General features: G+C 54.1%; 5 protein-coding genes across 5 annotated transcripts; 4 read left to right on the plus strand and 1 right to left on the minus strand.

The window, feature by feature from the left end:
* Positions 1-205: 205 nt before the first annotated feature.
* Positions 206-1457, plus strand: MONBRDRAFT_12898 (uncharacterized protein; the record flags this gene model as incomplete). Its single annotated transcript, XM_001750775.1, has 2 exons — positions 206-505; positions 621-1457. The coding sequence occupies 2 exons, from the start codon at positions 206-208 to the stop codon at positions 1455-1457; spliced, it is 1137 nt and encodes a 378-aa protein (XP_001750827.1).
* Positions 1458-2265: 808 nt separating this feature from the next.
* Positions 2266-7046, plus strand: MONBRDRAFT_12899 (uncharacterized protein; the record flags this gene model as incomplete). Its single annotated transcript, XM_001750776.1, has 11 exons — positions 2266-2944; positions 3078-3189; positions 3404-3668; positions 3916-4209; positions 4378-4587; positions 4693-4749; positions 4944-5078; positions 5187-5909; positions 6030-6614; positions 6727-6755; positions 6944-7046. The coding sequence occupies 11 exons, from the start codon at positions 2266-2268 to the stop codon at positions 7044-7046; spliced, it is 3192 nt and encodes a 1063-aa protein (XP_001750828.1).
* Positions 7047-7225: 179 nt separating this feature from the next.
* MONBRDRAFT_34736 (uncharacterized protein) lies at positions 7226-12486 on the minus strand. Its single transcript, XM_001750798.1, has 21 exons — positions 12304-12486; positions 11825-11990; positions 11616-11668; positions 11419-11501; positions 11146-11322; positions 11000-11050; positions 10817-10907; positions 10583-10722; positions 10273-10428; positions 10113-10194; positions 9861-10030; positions 9500-9781; positions 9264-9380; positions 9059-9176; positions 8826-8968; positions 8507-8692; positions 8308-8364; positions 8048-8188; positions 7825-7938; positions 7653-7728; positions 7226-7549 (listed from the first exon to the last, which is right to left on the minus strand). Exons 2-21 carry the CDS (start codon positions 11941-11943, stop codon positions 7545-7547), a joined length of 2361 nt encoding a protein of 786 aa, XP_001750850.1. The 5' UTR covers positions 11944-11990; positions 12304-12486; the 3' UTR covers positions 7226-7544.
* A 768-nt stretch (positions 12487-13254) lies between these two features.
* On the plus strand, positions 13255-14878 carry MONBRDRAFT_12901 (uncharacterized protein; the record flags this gene model as incomplete). Its single annotated transcript, XM_001750777.1, has 3 exons — positions 13255-13265; positions 14045-14305; positions 14422-14878. 3 exons carry the CDS (start codon positions 13255-13257, stop codon positions 14876-14878), a joined length of 729 nt encoding a protein of 242 aa, XP_001750829.1.
* A 624-nt stretch (positions 14879-15502) lies between these two features.
* On the plus strand, positions 15503-17861 carry MONBRDRAFT_39312 (uncharacterized protein). The gene is made up of 5 exons (XM_001750778.1): positions 15503-16689; positions 16764-16947; positions 17019-17200; positions 17314-17464; positions 17553-17861. Exons 1-5 carry the CDS (start codon positions 15541-15543, stop codon positions 17789-17791), a joined length of 1905 nt encoding a protein of 634 aa, XP_001750830.1. The 5' UTR covers positions 15503-15540; the 3' UTR covers positions 17792-17861.
* Positions 17862-19421: the final 1560 nt, after the last annotated feature.

Genomic DNA, 19421 nt, shown 5'->3' on the forward strand with positions numbered 1-19421 from the left:
TGAATGGAGACGAATAATTTGCTTGCATTTCTTATTCTCTAGATTCTGATCTAATCTCACCCCCATCTCTCTCTCTCTCTCTCTCTCTCTCTCTCTCTCTCTCTCTCTCTCTCTCTCTCTCTCTCTCTCTCTCTCTCTCTCTCTCTCTCTCTCTCTCTCTCTCTCTCTCTCTCTCTCTCTCTCTCTCTCTCTTCCTCGTGGCGATATGGCGGCGGTGGCGGAAGTGCCCAAGGGCACTGGCAGCGAGGCAGAGGCAGAGGAGCCAGTTATCATGCAGGTGGACTTGAGTGCGTTGCTGGAGCGGGATTTAGATGGCAAGGTGTCGACGGTTCATCTGGATTCGTTGGCGCTGAGCGAGGCGACCGCCGCGCAGTTGGCCGTGGGTCAGCGCGTCGTGGCAAGTTTGCAAAAGGCGGGGTGCTTTACGTTGGCCGCCAACTGTATCCAGGACCGCGAAGCCCGCGAGCTGTTTACCGAGGCGGGCGCTTACTTTGATTTGCCCGAGGTACGTGGACCGTCTTTGGCATCTTGAGCTTTAATGGTTTATGTGTTTTTTTGGGGGGGGTTTAGCGCTTAAATTGTGTCGCTGACTCACAAGGGCGCATGGGTGCTTTCGGTAGCCACAAAAGCGCGCGGGGCGGGCGGTAGCTCGCGGCGGCTTTATTCGGGGATATGTGGCTTATGGTCAAGAGTCTGGACGCAAAGAGTACTTTGAGCCCAAAGAAGGGTTTTCCTATGGTTATGAGTGGCCTGATGATCAGCCGCCTCAGAATGCACTGCAAGGCTGCAACATTTGGCCGGCGGAAGCGCCAGGGTTGCGGCCCGGCCTCACGCGACACTTTGACTGGTCGGTGTCTATTATGCGCGCGGTAGTTGCGGCCATTGCCTTGGGACTTGGCCAGGCGCCGCGCGACCTGCTGGAGGTCTGCGCAGGCGGTGATACCATCTCGCTGATGCGCCTCTTTCGCTATCATCCAGCCGAAGCGGACCGCGCGTGCTTGGGGTCATCGCCACACACTGATTGGGGTTTCCTCACGCTCATTTTGCAAGACGGTACGGGCGGCTTGCAATTTCAGCACGGGTCTGAGGGACGCTGGTATGATGTGCCAGCACGAGAGGATTATAGCCTGGTGGTAAACGGCGGCGACTTTCTCGCCCTTTTGACTGGTGGGGCCTTTGTGTCCCCGGTACACCGTGTACAATGCCCGCCCGTGTCGCGCCTCTCCTTTGTGTTCTTCTACTACCCGGGCTATGAGTCGGAGGTGGACGGCCGCCAATGGCGCCCGTCTAAGGACGCCCCAGCTGCCGCTGCTTCCACGCACAACACGCTCCTGGACGTTGATAGTGGCACGCGCCAGGTGAGCGGTCTGGCCGGAATGACGTCTCTCCGCCAGTTTGGCGATTACATCAATGCCAAATGGCAAGGCGTCCAGCGCGCAAGCCCCAACGATGCTTAAAAAAGCCTGTTCTTTGCAACGGGCGTGGAACGCGGACGTTCATCAGGCAGAGCCTGCACCGGTCAAGCGTCTTGTCTCACACGACGCTGGCCCCCCAATTGAGAAATGCGCCTTTGACTTGAATGCAACGTACCGTGTGACAGATGCTCTCCACCTTTAAAAAGCACAGGAGGACAAACGCGTGCAGAACGTCTTTGTCGGGCCGCGGCCTCTCACATTTGTTCCTCTATGTGAGCCGAGTTGTGGTGAAAATGGTCCAAACCCTCACAGTACTCCGTCCAATGCCCCAAGTCCCCAGCTTCAAAGAAGAAGGCGACGGCTTTGGCGCCCAGCTCCCTAGATAGATCCCCATGGTCGAGCACACCGCGACAGATCCCCCCCCCCTCCTCTCTCTCCTCTCTCTCTCTCTCTCTCTCTCTCTCTCTCTCTCTCTCTCTCTCTCTCCTCTCTTTTCTCTCTCTCTCTCTCTCTCTCTCTCTCTCTCTCTCTCTCTCTCTTTGTCTCACTCTTCACATACACACACACACTCTCTCTCTCAAGCTCAAGCTCTGTTTCTCTCTCTCTTTCTGAAGCACGCTCTCTCTCTCTTGCTCTCAAGCTCTCAAGCTCTCTCTCTCTCTCTTTTTTGAGCGCTCAAGCTCTCTCTCTCTCAAGCTCTCTCTCTCTCAAGCTCTGAGCGCTCTAAATCTCTCTCTCTCTCTCGTATTTTATTTTTTCATATCAGTGTGCGTGTGTGTGTGTGTGGTCGAGTGTGAGTGTGCGGGGGGGGGGAGGCGGTTTTTACTGGGGCTGTTGGAGCTTGTGCAGGATGGAGGGCACAGGAGACTCGAGCGGGGGAGCATCATCGGTTGGGATGGGGCGCGCCGAGGGTCCCAAGGGCTTGGTGGCGGCCACATATGCCGAGGGGGCAGTGGGTGTCAAACACTTGGCGGCTTTGCGGTCGATCGAGTTGCCCTTTTTTGCATTTCGCTGCCTCCAGCTGATGCCCCGCTTCTCCGAAAGCGACCACGATCGCATTTACGAGGCCTTGGAGACGGCTTTTGGAAGCCCTTTGCTGGGCGCCGTGGACCCCATCCTCGGGGATGCTGCCGATGCGACAGAAGAAGCGTCAGAGGATCCACTGCAAGTACTCCTCAATGGCACGCTGGCTCAGCGGCTCAAAGCCGTGAGCCTTCTTCTGGCTGACCAAAACCTGCCTGATCTGGAAGCACGTGTGCTTGCCTCTGATGACGTCGCTGCGACCTTTGCTCTCATTCTTGCCCACGGCCTCTCCAGTATGTCACCCATCAAGTCATCTGCTGCTCTCCGACCCCTTATGCATGCCAAGTGTGCTCACCCCACCTTGTCTCCGCTGCCTCGCGGCGGTGTAGATGCCGAACTGCGATTGAACAACGTCCAAGTGCTTGCCGCACTTTTAACGGCAGGGCCCCGTGCTCACGCCATGGTGCTTCTCATGGCCCGTAACCGGGCCCTGACCCTGAGCGAACGTATGCCCCCGAGCCCTACCCTTGCCTCTTCTCATCGCCTCCTGCCCCTGCTCCATTCACACACTCATACACCCTCACTTCACGGTCTTTCCCCTCCCCTCCTCTTCCTTCTCTGTGTTCCTTTTCTTGGCAGTGCTCGAGGCCATCATACCCATTCTCGTCAAGAACAAAAACACTCAACCGGCCATTGTGCAGCTGCTTTGCGATCTGCTTGCCCTTCACCCCGATCAGCGAGCCGTTGTTGCGTATGTTGGCTCCAGCGTGCTGAATCCACATGACCACAAAGCCTCGCCTGTCTGCTGCTTGCCACCCCGTCTTTTCCATCCCTCTCATGCCCCCATCTGCTCGTCATGGTTCATCGAATCCCAGATATTACCTTCTCAAAGAGCCTGCCTGCTGGCCAGTAACACTGCTCCTGACTGGGCGTCACATGCTACGCCTCCCCCATCTCTTGACCAGGTACGACCTCTTTTTGCGCCATCGCTCACAACAACAACAACAACAACAACAACGACCTCGTGCTCACCCAACCACCTTATGTGCCTGCCCGCGTGACCGCTTTGATCCATTAGAGCGTCACTTTCACCCACCACCTGGACCGCACTGGTACACCACGCGCAAGTTTTGGCCAAACACCACGATCGCCACTCGGATGATCGCGGAGCCTGGCATGCCTTTGCTGACTTTTGTACCCGAGCGGTGGACCCAGCCACTGCCACTCCCGGTCTGTTTGCACCGCCTTGCGCCCATGGACACACCGCGCCTCTCAATCACGCATGTCTGACATTGCGCCCGCCCCACGCTGCCCCACGCTTGCAGAATCTCTCCGGCTCTTTCTACTGTTGCATGCGCACCACGGTTTGGATATGACGCAGGTCAGTCTCCTCGCAAAAGGCCAACTGCCCACTCAACCCTTGGCGCTCGAGGCCGCACGCACACCATCTTGAATTGACTGGTCATGGCAAAAACAGGACACGATGGCGCAGGCACACCGTTTGAAGCAAGACTTGTTTACCAACACGCGACACAATGATCAAGAAGATCGCATGCGCGTTCTTTTCCTCCTCGCCACCCTCATTGGGGGACGGAGCAGCCTCCTCGTTGATGCAGACCTTCTCCAGCAAAATCTGAAGCATATCACCGCGGGTGAAGCCCAGACGGGCCAGACCTTTGCACCGATCCTGGACTTTCTCATTGCTCTCAATCTTAACGAGTACGCCACCATCGTCAAGTGGTGTCAGCAAGCCTTTGGTGCCGTGGCTCAGGTAAGCCTTCTCGCTTGCCCTGCTGAAGGAAAGCGGTGCAGGCGGTGTGGAATCATACGCGCTCAAGCCAAAGCCTTAAACCTCACGAAATGCATGTGGTGTGGCTGTCCACCTACCTCAACGGTGGGACAGGTGACAACAGATGCAGTGCGTCGCTTTGCTCGACAGGTGGACTTGTTGCAGCAACATGAACTATTGCTACGCGGCACCCTCGGCCGACGTGGGCGCTTGCACAAGACGGCAACGCGCACCGCCCCGGTCGTGTCCGAACTGGACACGGAACTGCGACGCCTTGAGGTGGAATTTGTGAGCAAAGCCTTTGCAGCCCGTCAAATCCATGCCGTCGATGCCCTCGTCTTTCCCTGGATTGAGCAACAGGTGCGACTCGTTCTGTTGGCAGCCTTCTCATCTTCCACGCGTCCCTTCCAGAGACTTGGTCTCTCTTTGAGCTTTGAGTAGACTGACCTTGCTTTGACTTGCCAGGTGTGGTTTGAGTCCCATTGCGGCCGCATCACTCCCGCACTCGTCAAGGTTCTTGTGGTGAGTGTCGCTTGTTGGATCCGCTTTTCCTGTCGCTTCTGTTGTGTTGTTGCTGCTGTCAAGTGGTTTCTGTCGTCCGTATGCGCATTCACGCCGCCTTTCCTTACTGACCTCTTGATGCGGCGCGCCGGCGCGCCTGCGCCTCCTTTGGTCACCTGGCTCACTTGACACCCATGCTTTCACGTCTTGGGTAGCAATGGTCCATCATGTGCGTCGAGCCCATGGGTACACCACGTTCAGGCCACTACCAGCCTCCTCGTATGGAGCACGCCGCATTTTGTCGCCGCCTTCAACCACTTACGGTTTGGCCGCAAACCCGTCTGACAAAGGTCGGTCGATCTCTTGCCATGTCGACCCCTCGTTCATCTTGCCGAAGCAAGCCGTGCGCTCGCAACTCTGATGAATCATTAACCCCAATGTGTCTTTGGGGGCAATAGCTTGCCTCGCTCAATGCCGTGGCGCGGGCATGCGCTTTGCTGTACGCCCTGTCTGTCAACGATGCAATCAGCGAGTTGCGCGCTCGTGGGTGTGCGCATCATGAAGGGGCTACCAATCCAGCCTTGGCCCGTCGCGAACCGTACACGCTTGCGGATTTGCTGGCGCTTGATGTGGCTGCTGTTTATCGCCAAGTTCGCACGCAGCCGCAACTGGCAGCCCTTCGTGCGCCGCTGCTGGCCCTGATCGAAACTCGCTTCTCGGCCCTTGCATCACACGATTTTGCCCTTTTCGTGGAACCCCGACCTCTGAGTCTCACGACGCGGCCCAAGCTTTCCCTGCCTGAGACTCTTGAAGACGAGGGCCCCGTTTTGCACGCGCTGCAAGTGGTGGCGGCCCATGGCACTCTTGACGACGTTGGACTGCTCACCAGGGTGGCCAAATGGATCAAGGCGCATGCTGATGAAGCCACGTCGGCAGTGCTTCAGGCTTTTCAGGAGGCGCTCCTTGCGCTGAAGCAGCGCTTTCACATCAATCTTGACTTGAGCTCGTTGCTTCTGCCTGCGTGGCTTCCCAATGCCACCCTCATCCGCGCCCCCGAGGAAGACTTGAGCTCGGATCCGCTCCTCTTTTTGCACCTTGCCCCAGCGGTTTTGGTTCGCCCGCCCCTGCTTCGCCTACTGCTGGCTGCTCTGCAAACGACGCTCATCAATCACAGTCAGATGGTGAGTATCTGGCCGCCTGCCGTCGCAACGTTGTAGTTCAGCTGAGATATCGTTTTTTGCAGCCAGCTCTGGTTATCCCAACTCATACACGTGTGCTTGTCCACCGGGCCAACATCGCAGCTGCAAGGTCAAGCCGACGCCCTGGCCCAGCAGCCGCAGCGTAAACGGCGCAAGCCCGATGAGGACGTGGGTGAGATTTGCAAGACCTTGCAGTGGAACACCGTCGCTGCGTTGCTGCTCTTTCTCTGGGAGCTCCCCTACGCGCCAGGCGTGCGCGACGCACAGGAGCGCACGGCCTTGTGTCACGACATTGGCCTTTTTACCCATCGGCAACTCATCTTGCATAAGGACCTTCTGCCCCAGCTGATGTACTGCAAACTGGCTTTCACCACCTTGCCTGACTTTGTCGAGCACGTGCCTGCGGCGCACGTGGCCTTTGACTACTTGAGCGAGCTTTTGGGAGAGGCGGACCACGTCATTCAGCTCGGGGCCGTACACTTGGCTGCTCTGTTGGCGCACAAGTATCGGCTCCCGCGTGCCCTGCAGCTACTCAACGAGGCACTGGGTCAGGTGCCTTATCTTTTGGTGCGAGCATCGCAACGCCAAGCCACGCGATTGGCACTTGAGCGACTTTGCCCCTGCTTTCGGCTGATGTGTGAAGCCTTTCCGCGTCTGCGCCAAGCATGCCTTGATGTTCTGAAGCAGGTCAGTGCTGTTCGATTGCACACGTCGAGCCTAGGGCAGGACGCAGTCTCATCCCGGCATCCCGGCTGCGTTGGTGTTGCCTTGTCCCTTTCCCCGATTTTGGTCATTACAGGCTTGCACTAGCCTCGAGGATCCTTTCTTGTAAGTTCCGATGGCCTGAGGCAGCGTTCAAGAACACTTGGCATTTTTTAGATGAAGCAGAACTTTGGAAGGGGCGGTGTTAGATGAAGCAGAGCTTTGGAAGGGGCAGCGTATCGTCATCATCCTGGTGGTAATGGAGGGGTAGTGCGACTGACATTTCTCGTGTGCATTGTGCATTCGCCTTGTAGAGCATATGAGGAGCGCACTCAGCTGTTTGCTGTGTTGCGTCAGACCGGAATGGAGCTGGAACGGGACGTTTTGGTGCCCCATGATGATGCACCGTTTGCATGAACTTGGAGCAACTTGACCCAGCATCAGGCTCTGAGAGCCCAATATTGTGTTCGCATGCCAATCGATCCCTGTCCCTGATTGCGAAAAGGCTATTCGGACGCTCAAACGGTGCCTTTTTTGCCAAGATCCTCGATAATGCTGTGCCTTTTCGAAAGCTTACCATTGCAGAGGGGCAAGAATAGAGTGAATCTGGGTGTAAATTGCGTTTGGTGGTCGAGAAACTGCTGCAAACTATGGTGGCAGTCTGAGCAACGAAGGATTGCTGGCAGGAGCTGAGGAATGAGATGACAACGAGACACAAAAAGAGCTTGCAGCCACAGAATGCTCCCTTCTCGATGCAACAATGTCCAGCACCAATGTGACGCATGCGATGCCCTTGCCCACGCAGTGGTCGGGACTGCCGCCTTCCTTCTTAGATTGTGCACAAAGCGAGGGATGGAAACACAGCAAGCCGCGCACATGCTTTCGGCTTGCTGGCGACATGGCCGCCAGCATCTTTTATGCTATATTCGACCAAACCAAACACAACACGGGGTGAGCGAGCGTGACATAAGTTTGGAAATGTGACAATGCATGAAATGTTTGGAACAGCACTCGAGAACGTACCAAGATACTCGTACACCTCGCGTTCACCCTCGCGTCGACGGAGGTATTCTGCCTCGATGAGTGACTCAATGTTGCGCTAAGCCATGGGTAATAATGACTGGCTGTGAGGCAACGCCGGCACGCCAGTGCCCCTCAGCTCACAAAATCGCAAGGAGCATAGAAAAGCACAGACCTTGATGGCAGAAACTTTGGGCTTGAAGCGGCGGCTCAGCTGTTCCAGCGTTTCTTGCATGAGCTGCTGATGCTTCATGTGTTTGCGCGTCTTCATGATGCGCACAATGCAGGCCTGGCACATCGAATGCGCGTAAGCAAATGAGCTGATGGTGTTTTAAAAAAAAAAAAAAAAAAAAAAAAAAAAGCCAACTCATCAGATCAGACGAGGATGGCTGCGCTACCTGAATGATAAACTTGCGATCCTCCTCGGCAGCCTTGTGAGTGCTCTCGGTGTCCGCCTTTTGCTCCGAGCGAACGGGCTGATCGATCTTGACGCGCAACTTTTTGTAATTGTACTTGAAGTTGAGACTGTATCGACCATCCTGCAATGTCAGTCCCACCAAGCACAAGTATGAGCTAGGCTCTCCTCAACAGAAAGAAAAATTAATCTCGCTCTCATTTGTCAAAAGCACAACACCACACATGAGCAAAGATCACGCACCTCCAAAAGCAGGATTTTGGCCTTGGTGAGCAAATCAAGCTGGGGCTGAATGATATCCTGCATGCAACCAAATGTTGCGGCAGGAACCATGTCAAGAAAAAATGAGTCAAGAGCCGTGCGCCAAGCAAACATGCAAAAAGGGCCTTGATATGGAGCGGTGCGGGGTATTGTGTGGGGTAGAGAAATCAGGGGATCGCACCATCTGCAGCTCCGTCTGATTCATAAAGTTTTCCATCGTGAAACTGTCGCCTTCGTTGAAAGCCAGCAGCAGGGAGATCTGGACGGTGTTGGCTTCCAGAACACGCTCCTTTTTGGTGTAGAGCATCAAAATCTCGCCTTTGCACAAGTGGTACACCCAGTCCAGTTTGCGGCCGGTGTGGGCTTGCTGCATTGCAGCCGTGGGTAAAAATCGGTCAGACCCAAATTATGAGAAATAAGAACCTGGTCCAGGTTCGAGTGGAGGCCGAGGAAACGGCGGCACACAGATTGAAATCAGGAAGCACAGCATCTAGACTGACCGCGTAAAAGAGCTCATAGCGTTTGATACAATTGTCCAGGATGGTGGGAATGACCATCTTGAGCTTGGAAGCAAAAGGCCAGGTGGTGGTAGTCAAAACACGCACGTTGAAATCCAGCGGCTTTTCTTCACCGTGGATTTTAACTAACAGCAGATGCAAAGGCAAAGGGATACACCACATGTCGATGAGCAGGTGAGAAAGCCCAAGTGCAGATGTGGTGCCCAAGGACGCACCCATAATGTGTCCACTTTGATCCAGATGCTCCTTGAACTTGGCGTTTGTTTGTTTGTTTGTGGCCATGTCCTGGAACATGCGCTGCAGTTTGTTGGTGTATTCACCACCACAAGCGTCCTGCGACCACCGATCACGTCCAACGTGATTTGAGCAGGCGCATTCGCCCTCTGTTCAACACGGCGAGTGGGTTGCGCGCGGAGATACCTTGAGCTTGGAAAGCATGCTGGCCTCGGCGTCGTCTGATGCCGACTTGTCCTGGATGAGACGGTTGGCCAACATCTTCTTGTAAAACTGCTCAAAAACGTCCTTGTCATCAAGGTACTGTTGGTACGGAATCAAAGAGAACACCAACCCATCATGAGTCGAGTCGCGTTCGCAGCCTCGGCGTGGCTGATTGATGCCCCAAATGCACTAGTGGCGACCCGATCTTGTCCGCTTACGTTAAAAATGACCATGAGCTCGGACAAGAGGTTTTCAAGCACATTTTCGGGATGCTTGGAAGAGTTTTTCAACAGGCTGTCGCAGTATTTGGCGAGCAACTCTGGGGAGCGAGCCAGCTTGGTGGCCTGGGTGACGCTGTTTGAATTGACAAAAGTACGGCAGCCCTTGTCACGGCTCTCGATGAAGCGGGGATTGTCGTTAAAGGCGTTGCGCACAAGCGCGTTGAACTGCTCGTACACCTGCAACAGAGCTTCAACGTATTTCTTACTGTCCTCGCCCGACTATTATCAGCAAGCAACCAGACACAAGTGAGAAATATGCATCGCAGCCCACACTATCATGTCCGCCTGGCGAACATACCATGGAGATTTTGCCCAGGGCATCAATGGCCTCTCGGCCTTTGGCAATAATGTGAGCCTCGAGCTTTTCCAGCAAGACGTTGACGCCGTCCGGCAAGCGGCATAGTAGCACATACAAATGATGCAAATCTATCACTCGGATCAGTGCATGAGCACAACTGGTCAACCCGGCTAAAATGGGCAACGAGAAGGCGAAAAAAGCAAGTGGCACATGCAGAAGGATGCGGTCGGATATCGTTGCTCGACGACTGACCTTCATTGCGCTCCTGTTGCAGATAAGTATCAATCTCGCCGTTGAACAGAGGGATTTGATGCCGGATGAGAGCATCGTTGCACTATTTCCACAGAGCAATGTGAGAACCTACACCTAGGGCAGTTGCGGCGCAAGCGATGAGGGGGGGTCGACAACGCACAGCTTCAGCCAGGGGCTCATTGGTGGAGGCATGAAGATACTGTTGGACACGCTGCTCTTCCTGTTGGACTCGCTTGGTAACAAGCTTGAGGTAGTCGGAAATACTGTTCTCAGCCAAGAATTGCTCTGACTCCTGCTTGTAATACTTGAGAGTGGCCTATCCAAAAAAAAAAAAAAAAAAAAAAAAAAAAAAAAAAAAAAAAAAAAAAAAAAAAAACAATCAACGTGGTCAGGGCCGCGCCACACGCAAATTGAACAAACGTTGGCTTTGACGCTGTGCATGTTGTGCGTTGCATGCTAGAATTACGCACATCAAGGAACGGCTGCTGGAATGAGTTGGCGTAGACCTCGAGGCGCTGCTGCTCGTGTTGACGGGTATCGACGCTGGAGGTGCGGCTGGCAGCGTTGCTGGTGGGGCGCAGGGCAACCATGGCCTCAGCTTGAAGGGAACCTACCAGATGCCATGATGTCAATCAGGATACAGCCGCGTTGCCATGGCACAAAACTGTCGACAACCCTCGGTGGCAGCAGCACCAGTGACGTACACAAGCAATCGACGGCTGAGCGGAGCAGATTGGTGCTCACAGCTTCGCCGTTACGATCGCGCTCAACCATGTCAAGCATCGCCCGGATGAGCTGAAGCAAAACCAGAAGTTTGGGTGAGACATCCAAGGCCAAAGGAGGCGAGTACGGGCAAAGAAGCGTCGTGGGTGGAGAAAAATGCTAACCTTTGGCTCGCACGCCTTGAAAAGATGTTCACGCCACTTGAGCAAAGCCAACTACACGACACGCAGCAGAAGCAAGCGTCAGGTGTGGTGAGCATCACCACTGTGGGCAGGGATGGAAACCCAGCGGGAGGCAGAGGTGGACGTACGCGATCGAGCTCAAACATCTTGTTCTTTTTGTGATCTGGGTTCTCCAGGGCTCGGGCAACGCAGTGACGGTTGATATACATGAAGATGTTGTTCAAGACGCGACGCGAGAAAAGGAAATCTTCCCAGAATTGCCGGTGCTTCTCAAGCAGCTCAACTCCCTCGTACGCCTCCAACTCCTAAATTGATGGCAGCACAGGAGTGATTTGATCAACGAGGAGGGAAAGGCGGCATGAAGAGGCGACACGATGCCTAGGCTATGCGCAGGGCTATACCTTGCGCAAGCTAATGCAACGTTGTTCCAGGTAGTCGGCCACTTTGCGGTACATGTCATGACCCACGATGTGGCTTGGATCACCTGGCAGATCAAGAGTAACGGGGTGAGGAAACACAAAAATGTGGAAACGCGCTTCGTGGCCATGGAGTTACAATGGTTTTTCTATGAAGAAACGACCACAGGGCGTCTACGCACGATGGCTGTTGGATGAAGGTGGGCGGTTGGTAGTGCAGAAGTTGTAAACAGCCCTGCAGTGTGGCAACCAGCGTACGCCGACGGCAAAAAAAAAAAAAGCGGGGGGTGAGTGGTGTAGTGACGGAAAGGATGACAGTAGACCAGATAGGATGCTATCTGTAAATGCATTTTTGCAGCAGGGTTGAGGTGCCGCCGCAGAGAGGACGTACGCATATGCCTCCATGTAGCGTTTATGGTTTAGATTGACCGTGTTGTTGGATGATTGAAAGATGACGTTGACCACTGGCAACAACCCTTCCCAGCACTCTTCAATGGTCTGGGACGGCATTGTGCCGGTGGTGCGGTAGAGATGTGCAACAGCAGACGAGAATACACCTAGGAATTGACGAACCATGCCAGGCAAGGCCCACAGAGCAGAAAGTGGAGAATGAGACGCCACGAGGTGGGAGGAGCTGGCAGATGGTGCCAAGATGCAACATGCAACAAGCTCATGGCCAAAATTAAATCAAAAAAAAGGAGGTGATCAAGCTCGAGGACACACGCAGAGGCTTTGCCAGGGAGAACTCGTTTGCTGAATGCACGCAGCCCAGGCTCCCTTTTGCCACTGGTCGTCGGTTGCGAGCAAGCCATCACAAGCTGGCTGGCGGCGTCCCGAAGTCACACAGTCAAACTTGCAAGCATTTCTCACCTGCTCTTTTTCAACAGCGAGACAGCGCCTGAGCAGTAACAACAGTGGCACCAAGCAGCAGGTACCGCAGCTCCAGCAGCTCCAGTGACACCAGCAGAAGCAGAAGCAGGAGCAGAAGCAGGAGCAGAAGCAGGAGCAGCCCTCTGCCTTGTCGTGTTGTCAATCTCGTCGACTCGTTCGTTGTCGTCGTCGTCGTGAAATGAGACTACTGCTGTTTAGTCACAAACTACACCTCTCACCTACAACAACTTGCCTACCCCACAAGCTTGCTACATTATCATAAAAATATTTTACGACGATAAGTTTCATGGAGTACGTCATAAACCACTGTGCCATATTTTTCCAAGCAGCTTACCTTGAAATTCTTTTGTTGAGTAGCAACAGTAAAAAACACCAGAAGAACAGTAAAGAAGAACACAACAACAACAACAACAAGCACAACAAGCAAGCTTGACCCTGACCCTGGTTTGGCTTGGGCACCAACTTTGGGGATTGGTGTGTCGGCAGAGAGGAAAGGCAAGGGGCACACAATCCACACACCACTTGCTGAGGGATACCGCAAGGTGTCGATCAGATGTCAAGCACGACCAGAGAGAAGATGGATAGAGTGACCTTTCTTCCAAGCCATTCTTGACCAGCTACAATACTCAAGCAGCAAAAAGGGCGCGAAAAGTTTGCTGTCAAGCAAGCGCGTCGACCAAGGCTGGTCCCCGTGGAGACTGACGGAGTCCATCTGACATTCTGACATTGTGTGGCGAAAAAACCGTGTGGCATCTGACAATATAAAAGTTTTGGCTTGCAAGCCAGCCACACCAAGCCGATAACGTTATGCGTACTGTGAGATTTGAACCCTGGTGGACTTCTCTCCTCACACGGGGCAAGGCACAAGACCTCAACGTGCTACAGGACCTTCAACACCTGCACTTTTCTTTCAAACCTTAACTTGACAGGATGGCTGACAAGTAAGTTGGCGCCCCATCTGCTTCCGGCGCTCTGCAAAACTTGTTACAACGTGGTTGAGGCCCGTGGCTCCCTTGGGGCATGGAACGGCAGCGGCAGGCGAGGGCGGAGGAGGCAGTTTGGCTGGAGAACTTTTGGTGTCGAGTGAGGAGATGACTTGTCGTTTGCTTCTCGACACGAAGCTCTCTGTGCCAGGGCTGGTCTTGTCTGTCCTCGCTTGCCGCGAGTTGTTTCCATCGGCTGGCCATGCGCGTGGCGCCGTTCCTGTGTCGAGGCATGAACGTATCCTTGTTTTCTTTTCTTCCGAAAGGAAGCGGGGGCACCCCTGTCTCGACGCGGGTGGTTGGTCCCGTGAGAGGGTTTCCCCGCTGGCGCGCATCCGCCAGGGTTCGCGACTCAGTTGGGGTTGAATCTCGTGCAATGTCTTGATGCTTGCTTGATCAAGCCCTGATCACGTGGATTGCATTCCTGGTTGTGGAATGGCCCTCTCGCGGGATGAATCGCTGCAACCATGCTGGGCTTCAGGCTCTGCTTTCACGCACACACTCCCGTCCTTTGAGCCCGGGCTTTTCAAAGGCTCGGGACTTGAAGGTGCTTCCGGGATGTGAAAGCAACCTGTTGCCATAGCTGGTGAACGCGGGTGCGAGATGCTCTTCTCCAAGAGCATTCTCGTGACCAAGTTGTCGGATGAGTCCTCTGTTGGCTCACTCCGATCTCACGAGTACAACTTTCCCCCGTTGTCCGCCCCCTCTTTTTTTCCACCTGTTTTTGTCTCGTTTAGGACGAAGGGCATTCCTGAGGCTATCCTCAAGCGCCGCAAGCGCGATGAGCGCCTGGCCGCCGAGACCGCCAAGGCTCGCGCTGAGCAGAAGGCCGTCAACAAGGGCAAGCGCAAGGACATCTTCAAGCGCGCTGAGCAGTACGTGAAGGAGTACCGCCGCCAGGAGGCCGATGAGACTCGTCTGCGCCGCCTCGCCAAGAAGTCGGGCTCTTTCTACGTGCCCGCTGAGCCCAAGCTGCTCCTCGTCATTCGCATCCGCGGGTTGGTTTTCGCGGTCTTCTTGACACTGCTCGGCTTTATTTATGCATCTCGAGACTTGATGCACTCGAGTCAAAACATGCTTCGCTCAATGTTGTTCCTAATGTGTTTTCCCACAGTATCAACGGCGTTTCGCCCAAGGTCCGCAAGGTGCTGCAGCTTTTCCGCCTGCTCCAGATCAACAACGCCGTCTTTGTGCGCGTGAACAAGGCCACCATCAACATGCTCCGCATCATCGAGCCCTACGTTGCTTACGGTTACCCCAACCTGAAGACCGTCAAGGAGCTCGTCTACAAGCGTGGCTTTGGCAAGGTTAACCGCAGCCGCATCGCTCTCAGCGACAACAAGATTGTCGAGGAGGCTCTCGGCAGCAAGGGCATCATCTGCGTTGAGGACCTCATCCACGAGATCTACACCGTTGGCCCCAACTTCAAGGCCGCCAGCAACTTCCTCTGGCCCTTCAAGCTGAACAGCCCCCGTGGTGGTCTCGTCAAGAAGGGCAACCACTTCACCGAGGGTGGTGACTTTGGCAACCGCGAGGATGAGATCAACCCCCTGGTCCGCCGCATGAACTAAGTGGAACCAGAAAGAGCAATCGGGCGTGTTGCGCCCATTTGCCGGCTCTACCCGTCCAAATGTCTCTTTCTGCGTGCCATCCACTTGTAATTGACGTCTGGACGCTTCAAAAATCACAAAAGTTTCTCTCTTTCTCCTTTTGTCTCAAGCATTCAAGTCATTGCAAATCAGCGCACGAGTCCCTCCTCTTTGTGACAAGCAAAGGTGGAGATGTAGTGTTTGAACCATGCGTTGCGATATCATCACGCTGTAGCTGAGCACAGATCCTGCCGAACATTTGCAATGACATTGTTAATCTTGAAGGCATATTTGCGCATCAGCGTCGAATTGGTTTTTGCTGACTTCAAAGCGAGTCCGCTGATCAGGCTTGGAGGACACAACAGGATGGCAGGTATGTGTTGTCTCCCGTGTGTGAACACCATGCAGAAGACAACGACCAATCCAGGCGCAGGGCACAACGTCATCGAGCGCGGCTGCGTCTGGACCCCACCATTCAGGTTTGTTCTTTCTTGTGAGAAGTCGTGCTTGTTGACTTCTCACAAGAAAAAATTTACAGTTAATTTGTTTCTGCGCAGAAGTGGATTGTGAATGTGCTCAGTGGCATTTTTTTGGCGTTCGCGCCTTGTTTGAAACAGTGAAAGGCTGTGCGCGTCTTGCCCGTGATGACTATTCCTGCAAACATGGCGCAAGAAGAAAAGGACGTATGGATTGATCTCAATCTTTCCAAGGATCATGCTCGAGAGCACCCACTCGAGAATGCGATTTGTGAGCTTGTTGCGAATGCCCTGGACGCCAGCGAAAAGAAGCCACAATTTCGAGCTGTAGCCGCGAACAAGATCGAGCTGGAGGACCAAGGGCCTGGTTTGTCCCTTGATGCCTGGGTCGTCGGTCGAAGCAGCAAAGCCATGGGCCATTTTGGTCTCGGCCTCAAGGATGCTATGGCAATTCTCATGCGCGAGAAGGTGCAGGTTCAGATTGAATCGAGCAAAGGCAACTACCACTTCAAAGAGAAAAGAGGCCAGACTTTAGTCGAGACCATCCATGTTCAGCAGACCCCCAGCTCGCGTGACATTGGGACCAAGATTACCCTGTCCTTGCAGAACAATGCTGCACAAGAACTTGTGACAGAGGTGCAGACCAAGTTCTTGCGACTGTCCTCAATCTACACCTTCCTGGGCGAGTACGACGGCGTGCAGGTCTTTTCGAAGTCAGATGGCAAGCCTGCTTCTCATACCTCACTGTTTGTCAAAGGCTTTGCCATGACAACGAGCAGTGCCTTTTTCTTCAGCTACAACATCCTTTCACCCACGCAAGAACAGAACGAATGCTGTAATCGTGACCACCATGTGACCTATTTCAAACCTTTTAGAGCTGCTATCATCGCTGCAGTGGAAAATCTTTGGCAGCCGAAATTGGCAGAGGCTTACACCTCGAAATATCGCGACAACAAGGGACATTATGAACTTGCTTGGACCGAGTTCGAAGGACTGGGAATAACTGCACGGCATTCCTATGGCAAGCCTCAAGCATCAACCAACTTGTTATACCGTGCTGCGCCGCCAGTCGCATCAGCCCCACTGCCCGCCGAAAGGTTTTTGGCACAACTTGCTAAGCTGGCGAAGCTTCCGCCTGCATCCACTTCCATCGCGCGCGCCTGCACCTCTGATCGTGCGCATCGCATCCTGGACGATAAGTCTGGACCAGTGACGCTTGTTGAAGTGAATCGTCTCATCAACCATTTCAGTCCCGAAGATGCCGTTCCACCAGACCACAGAAAAGTCGTTGATCGCCTGGTGCGGACGCTTCATGAGGTCGGTGTGCTATTTGCTGCAGGCACAAGCACGGTTTGAATGTACACTCATTAGCGATATTTTTCTTGGGCCAGGATCCTATGCTGAGCGTCGATGAGGTCTATCCCGGGGGCTCTTATGCCAAAGGCACAAGCACGGGTGCACAATCCGATGTGGATTTGCTCGTTGTTTTGAACGACATCCCGACTGAGAACCATTCACGTTGGCTGTACATGGTGCTGACCGAATTGCGCCGCGTTGTGGAGCTGGGCCTGCAAGGTGAGCCATTGAATGTAGCCACACCTTGACTCGGGTGTGGGGCATTGATACGTGGTCACGCTGCAACTTAGGCAACTGTCAAGATGTGAAGGTGACGCGCTTTGCGGTCCAGCTGCGAGTGGACAACGTGAACGTTGACTTGCTTCCCGTCCCCGCAGCCCTATGGCGCTCGACCGACCAACGCATGAAAATCGTGAATAGCGCGGCCCTTGAAGACCGGCGTTGGCTTTCCGTGGCGTTTGCCAAAGAGCAGGTCTGTCTGACATAAGAATCCAACATCATCAGCGTGGAACAATGCATCGTTTGCCTTTTTGTAAGGAACTTCGCCTCATCAGATTGATTTCTTGTCTTTTGGTGATCAACTAGGTGAAGTACGTCAGAGAAAAAAAAGAAACTGCTGGCGTGACCGGCATCATCCGACTCATCAAGCGATGGCTGGCCACCCAAAAATGGCGTTCCAAGCCTCCCTCATTTTTGATCGAGCTCATGGTGTTGGAAGCAAAATCGCGCCTGCCCGGTAAGGCTAGCGCATTCTTGTACCGTGCCCTACTTGCACGCACTTCGTCACGGGGAGTCCCTTGCCCTTGTTTCTGCTGCGAGGATAGAGGCGGATCACTTGGCGTTGCTCAATAAGTTTTGGGAACTCGTAAGGCACCACGAAACGCTTTGTATCATTCACGGTTCAGCGGTGCATGCTGAGATTGCACATGAGCGGCCCTTGGTGGTTGATCCAGCAAATCCGACCAATAACGTGGCAGGCAGCTTCCAATGGGACGAGTTTGTGGGCTTTGCCCGTGAGATACATGCCACTCGGCTGCGTAAGTTTGTCCGGGATCTGAGCTAAGAAAAAGCGCATCCCCAAATGTGTGCCACTCGCGAGTTCTTGACCATGTTTACAATTGATCTTGTCAAGTATCAGCTATGAGAAGATGAACTTGAGTCGTCAAGCCTGTCCAAAGACGGGGCGGGTCGAGTCGCAACGATAATGTCAAGACGAGGAGGGTTCAAGTTTTGTTGTACTATTGTCGGGCGCTTCGCTTCCAGCGCCGAGTGAGACAATACACCTTAAGATACGCTTAACATTACAACCAACAAGAAAAAAAGTTCAAAAGACAGCCATGGCTCTTATCTTGAACGACGCCGCCGCTTCATGGCTTGCTACTACTACCGCGCAGGTCAAGGACTCGCACTAACATCCGACGTTCGCCTTGTGTTTTTTGGTTGCTTGTGCTAATGAGAAGTCTGACAAAATGGAGTCAGATGGGCCGTCGCTGCGCCCGCCGCTGTCCCAGCCCTGATGTCGACTTGCGGAACCGTCATCGCTGGAACGGGCACGGTTTTCACAGGTGCAAGTGGGGCCGTCATCGCCAGCATTCAAAGCGGCGCATTTAGCTTGGCAGCTGGTGGTGGTGGTCTTTTGAGTTCTGGTGGCGGCTGGCTTTGGCGGGCATTGCGCCCAGCCGCGCCCGAGGAGAAGAACCAATGAAACGCCATCTGTGTACTAACTGGTGGTTCATTGCCTGTACGCCGCCTTGCGCTCAGCTTTTGTCGTCCTGCCTGTGCCGGCGCAATTTGCTCTTTCTCTATTTCGGGATTGAGTGACTCTTTGGATCCGGCCACTGTGAAGCCATGCCAGGCGCAGTAGGTTCAATTGATACCCAATCCTCACATTCCGCCTCTTGATGGATGCTCTCTCAAACCTCTTCAAACCGTATCCTGAACACCTGCGCTTCCCGGTAACCCAAAGGTCGCCTCCAAACTTCTTTTTCACCTCGCTCGTCACACTTGGTGAACATCACAAACTTGAGGTGAATTGCTTCAGGGCACTCGCGAGTGCCTGGGCGTGTGGAAATGCCCCGCGTCTCCATGCGCGGCGATTCTGTGCGCTTGCCGCATGAGACGCTGTCAGCCTGATTCATGGTTTCGGACAAAATGTTCTCTGGCCCAGCCCGCAACCTCGCTGAGCTCCTTCTGAATCAAATCGGCTCTCTCGATGAGTGCTGAGAAGCCGCAAAGTCCTCGCGCCCCTCGTGGGTGCGTTGCAATGCACCACGTGCGCTACCTTTTCTTCGCTTGCCTTGGATGTGTGTGAAGCCACACACTGGATACCAACTTCTCGACACTGTAATGAACTCATCGACGACCAGCCGGGGTTTCGCTTGCTCACGGCCGCGGGCAGCCATTTTGAAGAGAGATGCTTTGCTCAGTCGAGCCTAACCGTCTACAAGAATCGTACAGGATATCCATCTCTGGCATCGTGTTGTATGGTGTGAGACTCCTCGATCGGCGCTTACGTTGACTCCGAAAAGTCCTCTGGCACCGCCTTCAGCCTAACGTGTCGTTGTCTGCATGGCGTTCTTGGCACCTGTCGCACCCTTTTGCCGACATCCCGTTTGCCGACATTTCATTTGCCTCGGATACACAACCCTTACGGGCAGGCTGGACAAGGGTTCATAACCCATACGGACACGCCG

Source organism: Monosiga brevicollis, genomic scaffold (genome assembly GCF_000002865.3).
Source record: "Monosiga brevicollis MX1 MONBRscaffold_48 genomic scaffold, whole genome shotgun sequence".
Lineage (NCBI taxonomy): Eukaryota > Choanoflagellata > Craspedida > Salpingoecidae > Monosiga > Monosiga brevicollis.